The sequence below is a fragment of the Poecilia latipinna genome, unplaced genomic scaffold (assembly GCF_001443285.1).
Source record: "Poecilia latipinna isolate Pla-1442-1.1 unplaced genomic scaffold, P_latipinna-1.0 Scaffold13, whole genome shotgun sequence".
Taxonomy (NCBI): domain Eukaryota; kingdom Metazoa; phylum Chordata; class Actinopteri; order Cyprinodontiformes; family Poeciliidae; genus Poecilia; species Poecilia latipinna.
In genome coordinates, this window is record NW_015112629.1 from 874,628 (window position 1) to 895,829 (window position 21,202).

The 21,202-nt window shown below is 37.6% G+C and overlaps 1 protein-coding gene across 14 annotated transcripts in view; it reads right to left on the reverse strand.

Annotated features, from left to right (window-relative positions):
- LOC106946684 (RIMS-binding protein 2) overlaps positions 1–21,202 on the reverse strand; it is a 72,606-nt gene that overhangs the window by 42,047 nt on the left and 9,357 nt on the right. For 13 of the 14 annotated variants that reach the window (XM_015031236.1, XM_015031253.1, XM_015031244.1 and 10 more), the window contains exon 3: positions 18,515–18,661. The exons of the other annotated variant lie outside the window; for it this stretch is intronic. In XM_015031236.1, coding sequence (XP_014886722.1) covers positions 18,515–18,661 — 147 coding nt within the window. The remainder of the gene's footprint in view (positions 1–18,514; positions 18,662–21,202) is intronic. 14 annotated transcript variants of the gene reach the window in all.

The window sequence follows — 21,202 nt, forward strand, 5'->3', positions numbered from 1 at the left end:
GGCCTAATTCACTCTGACAACCTCTGTCTTCCTTCATCTTTCTTCTGCATCTATATGTCTACACACCCTGTGCGGTTCCAGCACGACCGCAATAAGAATTTTACACCCGTAACCGATAAAAAAAACTAAATCTGCTCACAGTGGACAACGTCCAGGAGGTTCTATGCATCTGTGCTCTATTCCGGTCAGCCTTCACACATATATGTGCTTGAGTAACTCCTCAGTAGTTCATTAAAATATGGAGAAATAAATACAAAAAATACCAACCAATAAGACAAAACAGAAAACCAAAGATTAACAACAATGTATTGCTTCTGTATATTTTTTACCGCTGTTTTGAAGCATAAAGTATTTAAAAATTTAATATGATGTATTTCTCATTATTTGTTTCATGTAAATTAAATCTTTCTAAAGAAATGTTACTTATTTCAAATTATGGATATGTTAAGTATATATTAATGATGACTGGAGTATATAGGAATTTTGTTGCATCTTCCCATTATGAGAATGGGACTTTAAGTTTGCTTTGTTTGTAAATATGGGGCAATTCTAAAATACACTAATGTTATTAACCCTGACAGGCTACGTTGTTGGGATGAGGAATTGATAAAGGGTGAAATCCTGCACACGCTCATTTGTGGGATGCCTCCTGATGAGCTTAAATGGGCTTTTTGTGGGTTGGAGATTGCTGCTGTTTCCCCAGGAGGACTGTCATTAATTAGATGTCATATACGAAACATTTTGTTCCAGTTAAGCCGTGAGAGGAAAGACGCAGACAACATCGGCTTTCTTCAGTGTGGGCACAAAGTGAAGCCTCAAACACATATGAAACTTGTGTCCAAATTATAAAAAGCATGAGCTTTGATAGGATCTTGGCAGCTACATGTTGTACTTTTGCACAACAGCCTCTTACCAGAAAGAACATAGAGTGTTTTTACTTTAAGTTAAGCTCAAGTTAAATGGTACATATTTTGACTTTTAACAGAATTTTTAAAGTAAATATATTTAATAAAAATGTATATGTATGTACATAAATAAAAACTTAAGTAAACTTCTGTATCCTAATTTGAACTGCTACATGGTTGAATGGTTTATGACAAAGGACAGTTCATCAGTTTAAATCTCCAACAAATCCCATGTTAGGGACTTTTTTTAACATGTTAATGGAAACAAAATAACCCAAATTAACATGTAGATTTTGGCTGTGATGGGAAAAATTATAATCAGCATTCACTCCCCTGCCAAATGACCCCACAGCAGACAGGGGTATTTATTAGATTCAGCTCTGACAGGCAGCCATGCACAAACAGCACCCACGCACACATGCAAATTATTGTGTGTGTGTGTGTGTGTGTGTGTGTGTGTGTGTGTGTGTGTGTGTGTGCGTATGCGTATGTGTGTGTGTGTGCTGCTTCTCAAGCAGGAGAAGTGGCCAAAGCTGGAAAAAAAGGTTATTAAAACAATAAATTCCTGACTAAAATTTGATCTTACTAAAAAAGTGAAGGAAGAACTCTCGTTGGTTTATCTTATCATAAAAAAATAGCCCTTTCAAAACAGTGTGTTGTACTGAGATCCAGCACAGCATGTACCTTTATAGTAAAACACCAGGACTCATTTATTCTTCTTGTAACAGTCTGCAATACTGCAATATTTCCACCCATTTCCCTTGGGTGGAAATATTAGTTACTGAACATAAATCTAACTCTGTAAGGATGTCTGCAGCCATAAGTATACTGGGAGGATCACTGTTGTTGTGGTAATGGGACTGCAATATAAAAAACATAAATGTTTAATGTATTTGTTAAAGATAAGTAGATAAACGAATAAATAATATCCATATAGACATTGTAAGGTAGAGGGGTGTCGACCTCCATTGGTCAATGGGCAAAAAGCAGGGTACACCCAAACAGGGTCATACTCCATCACACAGAAGCATAAAGACATGGAATAATAAATACACAGAGACTCCTAAAGGGAATGTGGTCATTTCATCTATCATGAATGTTCCTGGATGATGGGAGGAATGCATCTATGGGTAACACTTTATTTGAAGGGGGTTGAATAAGACTGTCATGACACTTTCATAAACATGACATAACACCTGTCATGAACATGGATTAGCATTTATGACTGTTGTCATAAAGCGTCATTCGGTAAATTATGACACTTTTAATACAAAGTTGACATTATTGAAAATGTCTTTGTTATGACAATTTGACATTAACCAAGAAATCATTACTGTTTAAACTTTACCTTTAATAACATAAAGTTACCTGATTTTTAAAGTGTGATCATTTATACTTTTATAACAAATTTATATCAGTAATGATTTCTTGGTTAATACTGTACCATTCAGTACTTGGTTGTACTGTAACATTCAAAAGATACTTGAGCAAAATAAAGGAAAACTGGTTCGCTAACTCCAGATTGCATTTTACTGAACATAGCGTTGTTTTCAACACATTTCAACATAGGACACACCGGCAAGGTTAATGGCAACTTTTAGAGGACTGTAAACTGACACTGTACATCCCCACTTAAGGAATTGGCTGAGAAAAGGAGGATCATTTTGGAGGATTTATAGAGTAGCATTAGCCAGGTCTACACAGCAGCATGATATATATTACCCAGAGTCTGCCCTCTGAAGGGCTTACTGTAGCAGGCGCTCATCTTTACACAAGGGCGTGACTTGAGACACACTAGATCTGCAGCCAAACACTAGTTTCCTTGGCAGACTGTTTAAAGGAGCATTTTAAAATCAGCCATTTGTAATGTAATCTTCCTCATACTGGATCCTGCTTTTGGTTTACAACACAAGCATGACATCGGACAAGCGAGGCTGAACAGTTCATATGAGTAGGGCAAATTTTCCCATTTATAGTGATGGTGTATAAGCAATACAGTCAGCATAATGTCATCAATAGATTATTCATCACATCCTTTTAAAATATTCCCCCTGTTGTCTCAAAGCAATATCAACTGGGATTCCCTCAGCCCATTGGTTGAACGCGTCTCTACAGGTGCCTCATTTATAAAACATAGATGTGTGGTAAATAGAGTTAAAGTGCAAAGTATTGTGCACCCTTGCTCATATGTGAACACACATGCCAGTATGTTGCAGTCACACGACCCCCGAGGTCGTTCCTACAATGTAAACTGTGGCTGCAGATGGCAGTGGGTACCATCAAAACAGTGAAGCGTGAATGGGCATTTACATGTGTACGTGTTAGGAAGGGCAGGAGCTTAAAATGGTTGCATAACTAAAATTACAGATGCCTCAAGCTCTAATGAACCCACATGTTTCAGACCTTTCATCTGAATCCTAAACGTTCACAGTTACCAAGGTTGGCGAGAACTAAAAAATATTTAAAAAAATATGAAAAGTGACACACACCATTAAGTGTATGTCACTTTAAGTGTGTGTCACTGAGATTGAAGAAAGGGTATTAAGTTTATCAAAAGGATAATAAGTTAAATTGACCATCATGGTGGATGACTAAACTGCTGGTGTGTTTTAGATCATTGTCCTGCTTCATAACCGAAATGCGATTGAGTCTAAGGTCACCCACTATGGACTTCCTGCCAAAGACCAAAATTCATGATTCCATCAGTTACCACAAATCATCCACGTTCTGCAGCAAAGAAACGACGTCCATGATGGCGTGCTTGTTTCAATATGTGATTTAAAAAGCAGATGGACATCAAACTGAAAAAAAAAAACATCTGTCAGCAAATGTGTAATAAAACCAAGTCTTTAATGCACAGCGACAAATCCAGTAAATACTGGACAAAAAAGCTGAGGGATGTGTCGACCATCAGTGGAATATATATCAGGTTTATAGTTTATATAACTATGGAAATCACCTTGTTGATACGGAAATAGCATGTTGTGTTTGGCCGATTTATTTTGGGACTCAATAATTTCAACAAAATTCAGTTGTTTTGGCAAGCAAGCTCAAATGCTAGCTTAAAATCAGTTGCATGTTCATTAGTCTCGTATACGTTGACATAAAACTGGCTTATTTCTTGGGGTTAGGAGGCTTTTTGGATCTGAATGACTCATAGGTTAGAAGTGAATTGCTTAACAAACAAAGACCGTACAAATGAATGAGAATATGAGAAAACCCTGTCAATGTTCAAAGAAAGTTGAAAAGCAAAAATAAAAATGTCTCATAAATTTTATAAATTCAATTTTGCTACCTATTTTTATATAAAAACTTTTCCTACAAGTGTTCATTGTTTTTAATAAATAAATAAATAAATCTGCCGGTCAATTAAAGAACTTCCTGGGATGTGCAGTCTAAGCATGCGTGTGAGCGTGTGCAGCAGAAAGGTCAGTTTTTAAAGCATGGAGTATAGTGTGAGGAACTGGCAGGAAGAGAACAACACTGCTACAGGCCAGGAAAGATCATTTCCTCAACATGGGGACATGTTCACCTTATCCTCAATTCTGTCATATATTTGCACTTGGCTAAGTGTTAAATGCATATCTCAAGGAATGTTTGCTTAAGCTAATTTTCTTGGAGAATTAAAATGTACTTGTGACAGTTAATGGTTTCAGTAGGCAAATCATCTCAGAACAAGTGCAACATGACAGAAGCATCTTTGAAAATGAGATTGATTACTCATCAATTTTCACATATTTATTTGAACAGCTGCAATATAGGTATGGGGGTGTCATTTACATAACCAAACACCTTTTTCAAACATTAATGATGACGACCTCAAACAAAATTCCTTTCTTAAGGCTTTTTTTTATTATTCAGTCACATTCAGAGGCATTAGCATCATCATCAGTTCAATTAGATTTTAATTCACCCACCCACACCATGACCTTCCCATCCAGAACAGCTTTCTGACCCTCAGGAGGGAGAATGTTCACTGGGGAGTGAAAAGTCACCAGTTTTTTCTCTTTTTTGTAGTTTTTAGCGATGAGAGTATTAAGCAGTGTTTTAAATCTTGCTGTTTGCACTACACATTTAGAGAGTGAATATTGACACTATTCCTCCCTGCTACGATTCCCCATAGGCTTTCTTTGCAGGACAATGTTGAAGCCAAACATTGTCCTGCAATACCTCTCTCTGTACAAGAGGTATACAGAGAGAGAAACAAAAGTGAAATCAAAAGTATGAGTTTTTTCTGCAGAGTAGTACTCAGCATTTCTGGCTGTCTGCCAGGCATGCTGCTCTTACAACTAATTTTTGGAATCAAATTAATCTGGGCATGCATTCATTTGACAGTAAGAGAGTATATAGTGTAACAAACCGGGGTAAAATGAAGTGACTTGTCTCTAAGTACACCATCTACACACACACAGACACACACACAAGAAAACAGCTTTTGAATAGCTGAGCACTTCACATGATGGAAAAATGTAACCATCATATTTAAGTGGATGCCATCACATATAGTTCTCTCATATGAGTATGCAGTTCCTCCAGTACGTTTAAATATTTCATATTTAAATACTGTGCATCCAGCACTTCTGAGCTGTTCAGTGTGTTTCTCAAAATGGGAATAGATTTCAAAAACTTGTGACTGGATTTCATGTTTTTTTCCAGCTGTCATGTATCAGAAAATAAATCATTGCTCACTGCAATCTGTAAAAGATATGAAAATCATTTTTAAAATAATGTGAAGGATGTTTGTAATATGAAAAAACAAAAAAAAAGTGAAAACAAGAAAGTTTTTTGCAAACTTTAAATGATACAATGAGGTGATCCAGCTGGACCACGCATGTAAAACTCTTCAGGGAAAACCATCATCTTCCCTACGGTGAGTGTACATAGCACTGAATTTAATGTGTGATGTAAATGCAGATCTCGGGAGCAAGAATGCGAGAATGACACTAGCCTCCACAGAAGTGGGCAGCGAAGCTTTAAGTCTCATTGATGCCACAACAGATTTGACGCGAGGAGGACCCATTGTTCCCGGAGGACAAACAGAAGATATCAGAAAGGCGTAAAATAAGTTCTGAGGAAGATCGGAATAATTCTAATGAAGAGCCTGGAAGCTGGTAAGGGATTACATGTGCTTGGATGGGCCTTCATGCTCACATAATGCTTGGATGGGCCTTCGTGTGCAGAGCACGCATACTCGAACAGACACAGACAAGTCAGCACACAAACTCTCAAGCAGACACAATTCCCATAAAGCTCTCACTGAAACAAAAAAGTCACATGGCAGCAGGGAAGCGCATACGTCGGCATCCAAAGAGGTACACATATAAAACATCTGGTTTCCATATATACGCAATCGCATGACCCCAATCTGAAGGGAACCACACTGCACAAGTGGTAAATAATTCATACGTGACCTTATTGCACAGTTAGCAGTACAGTAGGCTAGGAGAGGCACAGTGGACGGGGTGCTTTTACTACCACGAAATCTAATTTCATGAGACATTCAAATATATTCTTAAAAAGTGTTTTCTAATAACCACCACCGACATAAAGGATGTGAAAATAGTTTTTGTTTTGTACTCTTGAGCAGATGCCTCTCCCTTTATTTGATCTGAGCAGAACAAACAAAAGCGCTCAGAGAATATGTTACGCTAGTGTTGGCCTCCTTCCACTGCCAGAGAAGCTCAGAATTCATTATAATATTGTAGCTCTTACCCATCATGCAATAGGCAGGGAAGCTCTCTCTAGTACACTCCTGAATTGCTGAGTCTATATGGAGCAAGCATGTAAGATCTTTAGTGTATTAAAACAGCGTTGATACCCTATGAACTTTATGAATTTTATTTTTTTTTTAATCACAACTGCAAACTTTAACGTATATTATTGGGATTTTGTGTAAAATTAGTAATTAATTTTGTATTAGAATTTGAGGAAACACGGCTTCAGTTGTTCTGCGAATTGTTTTCAGACCACTTGACCTGATGCCCCTAAATAATATCACCATATTAGTAAACAAAATCCAACAGTTTGTTAGAAAAAGTTAATAACCAAACAGCATCATGAAGACCAAGCTACACATCAGACTTATCTGTCCATCCAACAAAAGGTTTTTAAGTACTCTGCTTGTGCCTGACAAAGAATTGTCATAAATTCACAGGAACTCTAGCAGAAATGCATTTTTTTCAGCATATGAGCCACACAGACTTTAAATTTCTTATCAATCCCACAATATTATACAAAAACTACAAGTTTTGCCCAGAACCTTTGTCAAGAACAAGTCAGAAGAACAGATGGATCACATTACCTAATGCAGTTCTAGTATATATTACAAGTGAAATCTTTGCTGAAATAAATGATCTTTTCTTCTTCATAGTAGGAAAAACATTAGGTCACATGTGCCTTAAAATTATAATCATACTGCAACATGGAATTAAGATAATAATAAAAAAAAAAAACGAATACAAAACACTGAATAGGAAGGAGTAAGTCATAAGTCTCTGCTGAGCAGGACTCAATAACACAGAGCAATAAGTGACTATTACAAGAGCACAGGTCCTGTCATGTCGCCTTCCCTTCCTGACACGGCGTCCTCCTCTCCCCCTTCCCCTTCTCTCCATTTAGTTGCTCTTTGTGTTCCCTCCACTGTAGGCTTCTGTCCTAATCATTCAAGTCATTCCAGGAGCAAAACACTGGGGACTAAATGAAAGAGAAGAGCGAAAGAAGATGGAGTCAATGACAGAGGCACAAGACAGGAAGTATTTAGGTAAGAGACTGTGTTCAGGTGGTTATTTAGAGGGATGGAAAGTCCTGACTGTGAGCGAAATGCGTAATCAGGAAGGGAGAGGAAGGGGGAAAAAAAACAATTAGACGGGACACAGAAAAAGAAAGTTAGTGATGTGGAATTAAACGCGCCATTATCAGCGTGCTCATTTGCCTAAGGGCTCACCTTGCCTGCCAAGTGTCATGCTGGCATCATGGAGCAAAATAAAATAAAAATGAAGTTTTTCAAGAGAAATAATTTGAAGCTACACATTAAGTGAATCTGGATATTACAAAAAATAGCAACAGTATTGTTTTGAACATCTTGATTACAAATCTACTGCAGATTTGAACTGACACTTTAAATTTGCATAATCCTTTTGTCCTGGTTTCAGAATGATAAATGGTCTGACTGAGGTGAAAATGTTAAAAATGTTGTCTTACAACAGTCTCACAGTAACACACGATGTGATATCAGTTCTGCTTTAAACGTAGCCGCTCTCACCAGGAACACGGTGATGTCCACGTAGCATAACTCTTAAAAAGAAATTTGAATCTGTATCGGTAGGGAAACAAAACAACTTTTCTTTCAAGCATTAATCGATTTGTGTATTGTTTAGATCACTGTGTTTCAGTGATGCAAGTGCAGTGAAAAACAAACTGTTGTTTATGTCTTTACTTAAAAGAAAGTCATTTTTGAAATCCAGTAGAAAGCCTTAGACACTGTCCAACTTTAATATGCATCCCAATCAACCGTTAGACTCAGAAAAGCTTTAACTGATGTTTAACCAAGCAAGAAGCATACGTGATAAATAGTAAATAATCATAACATGGAATGAGTTGATCTGGACAAAAGATGTATAAATCGGGGAAAAAGCTAGAAAAGTAGCACAGTGTACAGTAATAGTAAGTGGTATCTTTTTTAGACTCCCTTTTCTTCCTCTCACTTTCCTTCTCTGCCCCCCCTTTTTTTTTTTTTTTTGCCTTCTCCCGCTGCAGTGCTTTGTCTCTCCATTATAAAACTTCTGTGCAACTTTAGAATGTGCCAAGAAATGTGAGGAGGAAATGTTTCAATCTCTGCTCCCCTCAGCAAGCTGAGCAACAATGCCTTTTGGAGGGGGGCTTCATGCTAGCAATCAATACAGCATTCACTCACATTCAGGCATGTGTTCTCATCCTGAGTACACACACATCGCGCATATATATATATTATATATGCTGTATATATACAGCAGTAGTACCGGCAAAGGGAGGGGTTCGATGGGGGTTGCCATAGAAACTGCTTTCCTTCAGGTCGGGGCAAGGATGATAAAGAAGCAGCGATGAAATATCACGTGCAAAACATATCTGATGATACCTTTTGAACTACGTGAATGAAAGCTGGCAAACAAGCAGCGCAAACAAAAGCCGTCTGAGTCACCGGGGTCTGGACAAGCCAGCTGTCATCGGGCAAGAGGCGGGAAACAACCTGGACAGTTTGTCACTTTATCACAGGGCTAACAGAAATCCACATCGGAGGAACAACACTTACTCCTGCTGCCAATTTAGAAGCCATTATTAACAGATAAAAATGCCTGTTATTAGCCAAGGAAGTTCAAATTCAAGCCAGGGACAAATATGCTTGCACACTTCATGCTGCTTCTTTAATTTTTGGCACAACTACACTTTTAGGTTTCACTTTTGCTTATTGCTTTTTAATGCTTATCTGTGCATTTAGGGATTTATTTGTGTGTGCGTTTATTTTGGTGTTGATGCACCAAGATTTTCCCAATGATGGACACTTAAGTGATTGTTCAACTCTATTCTGTATAATTACTGGCTTGTGTTTTCACATCCCTTCAAAGCTGTCGCTGCTGGGATTACTGCAGCACCTGCATGTTTTGGTCTCTCTTGGCTGCCAGGTTTCGTGTTCATCTCAAGAGAGGAGCCGGAGAGAAATTCAGTCATGGGACTGAAAACACATGTTTCATTTTGCCCATTTTCTCTCTTTTCACTCTTTTCGTCTCACCCTCAGGCATCAGACTGGAAATCAGTTGGCACAGTAAACCCGGGTGATGCATAGGAATAAAGGAGCAGAAACGGAATAAGATAAAAGGGGGCTTGTGAAACTTGCAAGAGGGGCAACATTTAAACAATAGGACTTTTTCAGATTAGATGAAAAATATCTAAAATAATTACATAAAGAGCTGAGGTACTAAGAAATGAGACATAAGCACTGTTTCCATCTCCTTTGCAATATGGTATTTCTCCTTTGGTGTGTCAACCACCCACACAGTAACATATTCAAACATATGTATCAAGGAGATATTACAACACTTATGAGTACACACCGTTGCAACACATTTTCCACTACTAAATGACATACAGCAAAAATAAATGAAAACCGTTTTGGTTTTGAGGCTTTATAACGACCACTTTGATGTCGATAGTAGCTTTATCAATTGCAATGATGCTCTTTAATGTGTAATATGTAACAGTTTGTATAGATGAGACTTTTTTTTAATGATTGGTATTGGAACAAAAAGAAAGAACTCCTAGTATCTGTCGTTTTTTAACAGCTGCATCTTTTTACGCACACACGGAGCAGAATGCTACTTGCATGTGTCGACCTAATAACATTGGCATTCTATTTCCTGTCACTTAAATCTGCTTCCTTCATAATAAGTCTTGCCACAACAGCGTCCACAAACATTACTCCGCATTATTGCCGAAGGAACAAGTCATTATGTTGTCTGATTTAATTGCACAACTTATGAATTGATACAAAAAGCTCATGTGTAGCATCCCTATTTACTTCCACAAACAAGGTGTGCTGCACAGCTGGATCACCAGTTGTTAAAGTTCACAACATAAACGCAAAACACGACGTTCCAGAAGCAGGTGAGCAACTCTTTCAGTTTTGTCTCCACATGATGAACTGAAACCATACTGAAATATTTTGTGAGCTAAACTATCAACAAGTCCTACAAAAACAGGGGGTAAAGATGCTAGCTTTAGCTTATCAGTTCAGCAAATTGTTCAAAGTAAAAATGTTGTTTTTAGAGTTTATTGAGGACTGTGGTTGTATATCTCAAGTCGGAGATACCTCAGCAAAAAATAATACAGCTTGATGATTGCTTATGTCGAGGTTTATATTATAATAGCCTCTAGCATATTACATCTGCTCTGCGGAAACCCCCGTAGGTACAAAATACCTGTTATTGTGAAGAAGAAAACAGGATACTTCAGCATCCTAAAAGTCACGTGCCGAGTTAAATTTAACAGAATAACATTATTTATGTAGATTATGTAATACTGCTAAAACAATGCGTTAATTCGCTGTACTATAAAGCTTTGTGAATTTCAAGCATATGTGGCATAAATTTGAATGAAATATCAGACAGGGACTTAAAATCAGCAAATTTATCCTCTTGAATGACTCGGATCATTCTCAAAGACAAAATGATCCTGTTTGGCTTGACAATTGCAGTGAGACACAACAAAAAGTGCAGTCTGAACAATATAGGTTTTTGGTAGAAAATGCCTGTAATTCTACATTTTGAAGCAATCGCGTATTTACTTTTCACAGGAATAAATCTTAGACACCAAAGCTCGACTCTGTTGACTTTTATAACTTAAAGCTCATTTTTACATTTAAAAAGAAGCAGCAAGACAAGCAGCAAGGGAAAAAAAAAACACATTATTGATTACTGTTGTATGCTCACAGACGAATGTTCCATTTTGTTTGCCGAAACACAGGCGTCACTTCTCAGCATTAATCTACAGTTCAGAAACACAAACAATGCAATCCTTCAAAATGACATGCAGCTGAGTCAACACCCCTTTAAACCTGTTTCAGCAAAATGTGAACATTGTACCTGAATTGATCACATCGTTCTATTAGGGATGTGAAAGATTTAGCTGGTCAGAGTATACCTGAAGTGTCATATGCAGCCCCACACACACACACACACACACCCACACACACCCACACACACACACACACACACACACACACACAAACAAAACTCCAAAGGGGTGGGTGGGAACATTAACCCACAGCAGTGAGTGGGTTAATGTTCAACACCAGCACCTGACAACCCTTTAGTAGTCAGAAACCAGGAAAAGCTCAAGTTACCAGCGCCAATAACGCCCAAGCACACACCAATTTGTTTGAGTAAGCATCAAACATTTGTCTTTCTCTCTGCATCCCACTAAATGATCATGTCAGCTTTTGCATCAGGATTTTACTGATGGGAAAACATTATCGCTCACTGACACTCACAAAAAATTTTCATTCATCTACAGGATATAAGAAATCTCAGCAGACAAACATTAGCCAAAAAAAACACACTAACCTAATAGACTCATACACTACAACCCCACCCCTCATCCCTCCAACACACACGCACACGCACGCACACACACACTCCGCACACACCCACACATCTCCGAACAGGTGGCTCGGCTTCAGTCAAGAAACAGCAAAGCTGGATGTTGCTTTCTCCTCGTTTAGCCCGGAGAAAAGACAAAATGTGCAAATCCTCCTCCCCTTTCCACCTCACTGTGCACATCTGTCTCCTCCTGCAGCTACTGCACACACAGGTTTTCCCCAGCTGCTTGCTATGCTAACCCCGTGCACTATATTTAGGACTCAACAGAGCTAGATCTAAGACAAACACACTGGGGCACAATGATGCAGAGACAAACAGCAGCACCGAAGAGGTTTGTATTTACCGTGTGTGCTGGCTAGCACAGGAGCATCTTTACTGAGGAGTCGCTCCCTCCTTCCTCCTTGCTGTAGTCTCTTCCCTTCTTCCGTGCTCTGTATGGGTGGGGAATTGTCAAACGGCTGCAGCAGCAGCAGCATCAGCAGCAGCAGCTCTGGGCTTTGTCTCTCTCTCTTTCTTTCTCTCTCTCTCCTCCTTTTCCTCCGCCCCCTCTCCACACACTCTCTTTCCTATCCTCTCTTTGCTTTCACTATCTCCCCACCCCCGAAGACCCTCCTCTTTAACACCCTTCCTTAATCATCTTCTACAAGCTTCCTCCCTCCTCTGCTCACTTTCCTTCCTCCTTTCTCTTTCGAACAATGTATAGAAAGCTGCGTAAATCCACTCAGCTGAATTAATCAGCTCTCTCCACTGTCACAAACATCGGTGACATCAGAGAGCCTCAGCTACATGTAAAGGTGTCAAAGAGATCTGAAAAGCTGGACAGTGTGCAGTGCTGTGAAGAAGGATTTGTCTCCTTACAGACTTATTCTATCGCTTCTGTTTCTTTGACACACTTAAATGTTTTAGATAATCGAACAAACTGCTATTTCAGACAAAAATTACATATAGAAAAGAGAGTTGTCAAGTGATGATTTTGTTTATTATGGTAAAAAAAAAAAAAAAAGAAAACTTAACTAAACCAACCCGGCCCTATGAGGAAAATTAATTGCCCCAAGAACCTGATAAACGTGTGTGACAAAAAAGCAAAAGCAGAATAGATCTTTAAGGATGCTAATACTTTATCAAGCACAACAGATGGGACATTGGAGGCCGACTGCTAAGTAGAGCTAACATTTTCTGCTCTCTTTCTTAATTCATGTCTTCATTTAAATTGCTGTTGACAGACTTTTAATTGAGATTCATACTTAACAACACAGATGATCATAACTCGTTCTGACTTAAGCTGGTAAGTTTTTAAAATTTGTTTTGCAACAGCTAAAACCTCTTACCCTTTGATTCTAAAGATAGAGCATAAATAGATACTATAAATACAGAAACTCTAAATATCTAAATTAAGACATGTTTCTTAATTTTAAGACTCTTCTTTTTGAATGTGGAATGTAGATCCTGAGTGTCTCTCTGCTTTCCACTTGACTGGTTCATGAACTTTAAATGCCTTTCTGAGCTTTTTTGATACTGCAGTGTAATTATTGTGATCTCAGCCCAAGTCAGGTTATCACAGATTTTTGATTCAGTGGCAGGAAAGTTGCAACTTTCAGACACCTTATTTGCTGATCATAGGAGATACTGCCAAAAAAATATCCATATTTGCTTTGTCACTATTTTTGCAATGGCACAGTTAGAACTTTATTTGTCTCAGAAGATGGGTATGCAGAAGATCGCACTGCACTAATTAGATACTCCCCTTGGCAGGACAAATAGTTGAAGTGAATGACATAGTAAAATATCTGGACCTGCTCTACTGTGACCTGGTTGTAAGCAGAGCTTCAAAAAGAAGAAACATGAGTAAGAGTGAAAAATAGAGCAGTCAAATTATTGAAAAGTGTGAACAGGCTGTTCATCATCTGATCAAAAATGAAAGACCATAACCCTAAAAATTCAAAATCTTCCCATAATCCTGTTTTTTTTTTCCCCCCTAAAAGAGCTTTTATGTGTTGTGAGAAACTGTCTGATGATCTGAAATCTGTGAAGGGACAAATATCATGACATGATGACATTACACTTGAACTTGGTGAAGATTCTAATTCTACAAATTAGTGCAATATTTTTCGCCATTATAAACCACATGGAATTATATAATGTCTTATTATTATTATTATTATTGTTGTTGTTGTTGTTGTTGTTGTTGTTGTTGTTGTTATTATAACATGTTCATTACCAAATAACAAATCTTTCAGTGTCATATTATATCTACATATTTACAATATAGCTACATTTATTCTGGGTGCTCTTCATAAGGCTAAAAAGTACAATTTAAACTTTTGTTTACAATCTAAAATAACATGTTGCACCACAAGGGCAAATTGTGAAGTGGAATGATTTCATCTTTATTCTTTTCTAAGCGTCACTTCACAATTTCACAGATTTTAGTCATTAACTACAACATGGCACACACTTGCTATCGCACTGCCTACACTGCTTTGTCAGAGTGAGTAATTATATCATACTGACATCAGCTTATGTGCAGTGACTCATGCATATTTTTTCATGTATGTGCGAGCGCGGTTAAATTGCAGCTGCCCCCTTAAAATGATTTAATCCGGTTAAAAGGATTTACAATTAATCCAAGAGAGCCCTACATTTTGACACTGCCACATTTTAGCACGTCTGTCTTGTAATACAACATGTTTTGTTTTGGCTGTAAAGGTAAGGAATTCAGCCTCTGTAAAGATGGCGTGTACTGAAACTAAACCAATGGTTGGTGTTTATGTAATATTTTTTTTTATTGTAGTGGAAAATTACTGACAATTCAGCTAATTTCCCCTGATATATATATTTTTTTTCTTTTATTTTAGGACTTATAGTGATAGACCAACATGAAGCAGCACACAATTGTGAATTGGAAAAAAACTGATATGTGTTTTTTTAATTATTTTACAAATACAAATCTATAAATTGTGATTTGCAGATGCTTTTAGCCACATTTACCGTAATAACTCTGGGGGAGCTGCAGAGATCCACAGTTCTGGTGGGAGAATATGTTGGCACTACAGCTATTAGTTGTGTACAACATGAACCTGAGTTTTATGGAAGAGCCGCAAGAATGAAGCTATTTCTGAAAGAATTAGACTGCAGTGTGCCTCCAGCTATGTAGAAGACACCCCTGACATGGGGATGAAGGTGTTCTGGTAAAATAAGATCGATTTTGTCCTAAATGCCAAATTCTATGAGTAGCAGAAAACAAACATGAACCAGAACATGTTATCGCCATGGTGAAGGCTGATGCTGGCAGCATCATTCTGTGGGTATCATTTTCTTCAGAAATGACAGAAAACCTGGACTTGGTTGAAAAACATAATTACTTAAGAAGCCCAGATTTCTGGTGATAACAGACATCTGTTAGAATTGCCCAAGTCAAAGCTTAGACCTAAATCCAAAAGAGAATTAGTCCCAAAATTAGGTACTCTCTAATTTTGTCAGCTCAACAAAGGACTGACTCAACTACTCTGAATGTAGACTATAGCATGAAATCTTAATAAAGAAATATTGACTTTTGTGGTGACAATTTAGATAAATTCTGAAACATTCCAAGATCATAAATACATTTGCTTTACTTTCTAAAACCGTGGATGAGGAAGAGACTCATTTATGCATGATCTGACATCTAAAAAGAATCTAAATTCAATCACAACTAGATCTCTCTCAGACGTCCATCACATCTGCTTTGGTGATTACGGACATGAAGCAACACAGGCCAGGTCAGTGAGCACAGCCAACCACGGAAAAGTCAGATGCAAAAAGAAAGACAGGACTGGCAGTGTCCAGCGGATAGCAGGCATATACATTAAACTACTGAAATTTTACTGACAATTTGGCAGCAGTGGAAACAAGAAGTGAAAGCAGATCCAAAATTGAACCTTTTAATGCCTCTGTGTCATATAGGATTTAAATTACCCTGCAAGTTAATACACCCTTTTGTACTTTTTTAAACTGAGAACAGGCTTTTAGTGTTTTTTTTTCTTTTGTTTTTTGTTGTGTCTTTTTCACCACTTCTTCTAAAGCCAAAAGCTTGTGTGCTTTAGTAACAAGATGACAGATGGAGTGGGCAATGGACTGAGCATAATTAAGTTATAACAGAACATCTAAAAAAAAACACTTTCAGGGATAAATTTAATCAAGATGGGAATATGAAGCCAACCCAAAATTATTTCCTTTTAATACAGGTTGAAAAAACAAAAAAACAAAAAAAAACTGGCTAGTTAGTGAAAGCAAACTGTATTTCTGTGGGTGGTGTTATTATCCAACTGAGTTCTAAATAGGCTAATTAACATTTAACATTTTTCTGTGCTATTATTAACCCTGGTCTGACAATGCCGTTTTTGATCAGAAGAACCTAAATGCAGGTTGCGGGGCCGAATAAGACAACACTATTAGAGATTATTTATTGGATGTGGGACTCCTCCTTTCACTGGGACAGCCGGTTTCATCATGAGGGCCATCATCTGAGCGAACCAGCTGCTGGCAATGCATAATTGTTGCCATAGAAATGGTGTCCAGGGAGACAGCTGTGGCCTTTTAGCAGGAGCCACACAACACACAGAAGGTCATTCCTCACCTGAGGTTCGTTTCTTTGGCTGTCCATTTCAGACTGTTTCCATGCAACAAGTCTAAAGGTTTAAAACATCTGTGCAATCAGGCGATCAGATGAACTAGGCCGCATTTGGAACAAACACATTCGGGCGATAGTCCTTGGTTTCCGAAGAAAGCTTTCTGATTGTTCTGTATCAATCAACTGCATTGGTATTTTGACATATTGTATATTGTATTTGTATTTTATCTAAAAATGATAGCAAAACACAGGTCTTTCCGCATGGAGTTTGGATGTTCTCAGCATGGGTTCTGATAAGTTTAACTGGACTCTTTGGCCACTTGTTCAGAGCATATCTCACCTCTCTCCCAGTTACCACTGGAGTAAGAGACCAGGTGTTACCTCGCAAGCATAACAACGGATGGATGGCTAAAAAAAAAAAAAATAGCATAAAATAGCCGATATCTACATATTTGTCATTTTCTTTTAATGCATTCCAAAAAGTAAAAGCCCACAGACCAAATCTTCTTAGGGAAATATGTTAGAATAAACTTGCTCCTACATCAGAGTTTCCCTCAGCCTAACTGATCCACGGCTGAGTCTGGCTTTGCATAAATGAGAATGATGCAGTCTGTGAGTAAAGCTGCCCCAAAGGCAGAGCAAACGTACAGTGTTTTGCAAAGGTTTTCATTTCTGTTTTGTCAAACAAAAACTTCTATGCATTTTTGGGGGATCTTTGTGATAAACCAACACAAACAAATACATAATTATTAGGTAAAGGGAAATAACAAAACACGTTGTTTTGTTTTTTTTAATAAATACAAGTCTTAAAAGAAAAGTGTGGTCGGCATTTATGTTCACGCTACTTTTACACACTCCAACAGTGTGTAAATCCATCTCAGTATTGGTACAGCTGTTGTTTGAAGGCCTTAGAATTTTGTAAGAGAACATTTATAAACAAGCTTCACCATGCAGACCAAGTAACACATCTGACAAGTCAGATGGAAAGCTGTAGAGAAGTTTAAATCAAGGTTACGTTATAAAGCAAAAACCCAAGCTTTGAACACATCATGGGCTTTTCTTCGCAATATACAGCAGTGGAAAAAGCATTCCACTCCTGCAACCCAACTTACAGGTCTGCCAAAGAACAGCATAATCAAAGAGGAAGTCGAGAAGCAAAAAGTAACTCTGGTCAGAACTGTGTCACTCAACATAAATCCAAAGCTTCAATGGAACAGTTTAAATCAAATAATATTCTCATGTCAGAAAGGCCCAGTCAAAGTCCAATCCTTTTTAGAAACTGAAGTGAGAACTAAAAACTGAGGTTCACAAACATTGTTGGTGTAATGAGAGTAAAATTGGTATTTTTGCTCTGGTATTTCCTGGGATATAAATATTTTTGGAAGGTGCTACATGTCAGCAACCGAATTAAACACTTTCATCCAAATAGAAATAGATTAGAATGTATTTGTTGATTTATGACGCTGCCATTCATATAAGCCTATAATGTTTTAAAACAGAAGCAACTGTAAAGTTCTGGCAGAATGTGTCTGATAACGTCTCCATGCTTCATGTTGCCAAGACAATGGCCAAGACATCCTTGCCATCTGGGACCAACTGGGGAGGAAGTATTTGTGAAACAAATGCTTATTCATGACATGGAAGAAACAAACATGTATTGCTATAAAAATAATCTACATGATATGTATGGCCTTCTGTGCTTCCTTGTCTTTGTAAAGTTGCTCAAATGTTTGCTTTGGTAGAACATAGCATAGCAAGCAGCAGTCCCTGAATTACTACTTTAATCTTAAAAAACAAAATCTTGATCAGGGGATATCATCCAAGACATTTTAGCTAGTAAACTTGTACATAAGTAACTTTTCCTGACATACCACTTTTCGATAATGTTGCTTCTCTTGGCGGAGTGCGACCACTTCCTGCTTTAGTGCCCTGTTTTTTTCCTCTAATACTCGAGAGCGGTTCACATTGTAGACTCCAGCGTGTCCCACACCTTGCTGAGATGAAAACTCACTTTTAGACTGAAAGAAACAAAGAAACACAAGAATTAGTTCTGACAGCCAAAAGGCTTTTAATTGGCTACTGTGATACTCCAACACAGACGAATTGGGGATGCTTAAAACGAATTAAAGCCCATTGAATAATAACTGCTAATGATACAATTTTATTTTACTGTGATTTTTTTAAATATATAAAGCACCGGAGAACACATGCAAATATAGTTTGCAGCAGAACCCATTTACTTTGGGTGTATTTTGTGTGTTTTTGATCATCTTCTGAATTTTGTCCATATCTAATGTTATTTGAAAAGTAAGCCATTGTCTAGTAAAAAATAACCTAGAAGAAAATGTCTGTAAACTGAAAAAACAAAAGTGGTTATTCATGAAATCCTAAGACCAACAGAAAAAAAAGGAAAGAAATCTGAGCATTAGCTGCTGACCAAATAGGCATTTAGCTAAACCTCTGAGGAAAGGGGGGAAACATTATTTTCAGTTCTGCTTCCAGCAAAGCAGTTCTATCCTGTGGAGCTATTATAAGGAAAAGGATTACCAAACATGAAAATGCATTTGCTGCTGCAAATTCAAGTTCAAGTTTTGAACCTCAGTTGGATTTACAAACATATTTTTCTGCTAAGAAACGTCACTAAAAGGAAAGATTTTTCTCTAAGCTAAATTCAAACGCACTTGAGTCCTGTGCAGAAATATAAAATCAAAACTCTAAAAAAGCAGGTTGTCGCCTTCTCCAAATAATTGTGAATGGTCCTTTTGCACATCAAAGAAGAAAAAAAAATCTGAACAACTTACCAGAACGTAGTATTTGGAATCAAAATAGGCCAGAGGCAATAGCTTCACAAATTTTCTAATCTCTTTGAGGCCAGCAGAACTACAAGTGGAAAAGGAGTTACGGATCGATTTGAATGAGGTATAAACAAGTCCAACTCAAGGTAGTTGGAAGAAAACCTATGATAGAGCACTCTGTGTGACTGTGTGTCTGGCTGACGAAATAGCCACAATCTTTGTGCTAATTATGGATTTAAAATTTTGCTGCAGCAAAGTTGCTTTTGTTGGCATGCAGATGCTCTATAAAGTGTATTCACTCTGTTACAATGTAGGATTTTGAGACTAAAACCGGATTGAGTATGATTAATCATTGCCTAACTTCTTTCACGTTTATGTTTGACAAATTGTTCACAAATCAATCTGAAGCACAAATGTTTGGCTGCATAAGAGGCTACAATAACCTGGTTGTAGAAGTACACATCCCGTTCATACTGAGTACAGTCACAAGTTTGAATCTGCAAAGGAATGACTTCATCAAAAGAAATTAATCTTGAGTCCAGACTTAAGTCTGACAGAAAATATGTACGATCATCAGGACGGATTTGTGGACAATGCATGTCCTCACAGTACGAAGGTAGAAATTTATAGGAATCTTTATGAGGTTGGTTTGACAAACAATGTCTGTCTTGGTAGAAGATGAATGCTGAAATTTAATGAAAAAAGCTCTAATTTAAGGGTGTAATCACTTGTGCCAGCAGGTTATTGCAGGTTTTTTTTTTTTTTTTTTATAAATCTCCACCTCACAGATTATTTTTTGTTTCAGTTAGATTTTTTATGTAGGCAATATGGCTTTCTGCCCAAAGGTGGCGTGGGAGGCACCAAAGAGCAGTAAATAATCGTAAAAAAATGTTTTCTCCACTGTCAACACATCCATGCCCAGTATGAGAAACTGTCGCAAAGTTGAGAACTTAATGCAATACTCTTTCCAACGTTGCTACATGCCTATTCAGGTGGAGGAATCGTTGTAAAATCAGAAACTAAATGTGTTTTCATTACCTTTAAGCAGAAAATCATCTTAATTTTAAAAAATGCTTGAAAATATCAGTCTATATGTAGTTAATCCATATAATTTATGTTTGGTTGTGTGTTTGCTCACAGAGGGATGAGGTGCAAGGCAACATTCACACAAGAACCACCTCTACTTTGCTTTTCAGTGCAATTATGTCAATAAAAGTGGAAAACTTTAGGTCCCAGAAATCTGACATTTTTATATGAGTGTGTACACATTTAAGAGCCATTGCATTGCAAATTAGTAACTTAAACATGAAGCTTAATCTTAAACCTGCCAGGATATTACTCTTATTTGCTATCTGAACTGTTTAACTAAGCTAGCTTAGCACTGCCACAGTACATAGAGAAAGGATTATCACTGAAGACAAGAGAAACATTTTGTTCTCTTTGAACTCCACTTACTAACTAACAAAGTTTAAACATTACTCTAATGAATCAGTTAACATACTGCCACAGTTTCTGGCACACTGCTGAGCTAATAACATCCATTACTGACAATTAGCCAGACTTGCTTTCTCAGAAAAAAAAGGAAAAAAAAAATCCAATTGAAAAAAAAAAAAAGAAGAAGAAAAGATGTTCTTCCTGACAGCAAGATTCTAAAGCCTAGATGATGGACCTCTTAAGCAGACAGGAAGACAACAATGTCCACCTGCTCATACAGCCCACTTGCCAAGCAGACAGGCTAACAGATCCTACGCCTTGCAAAATAAG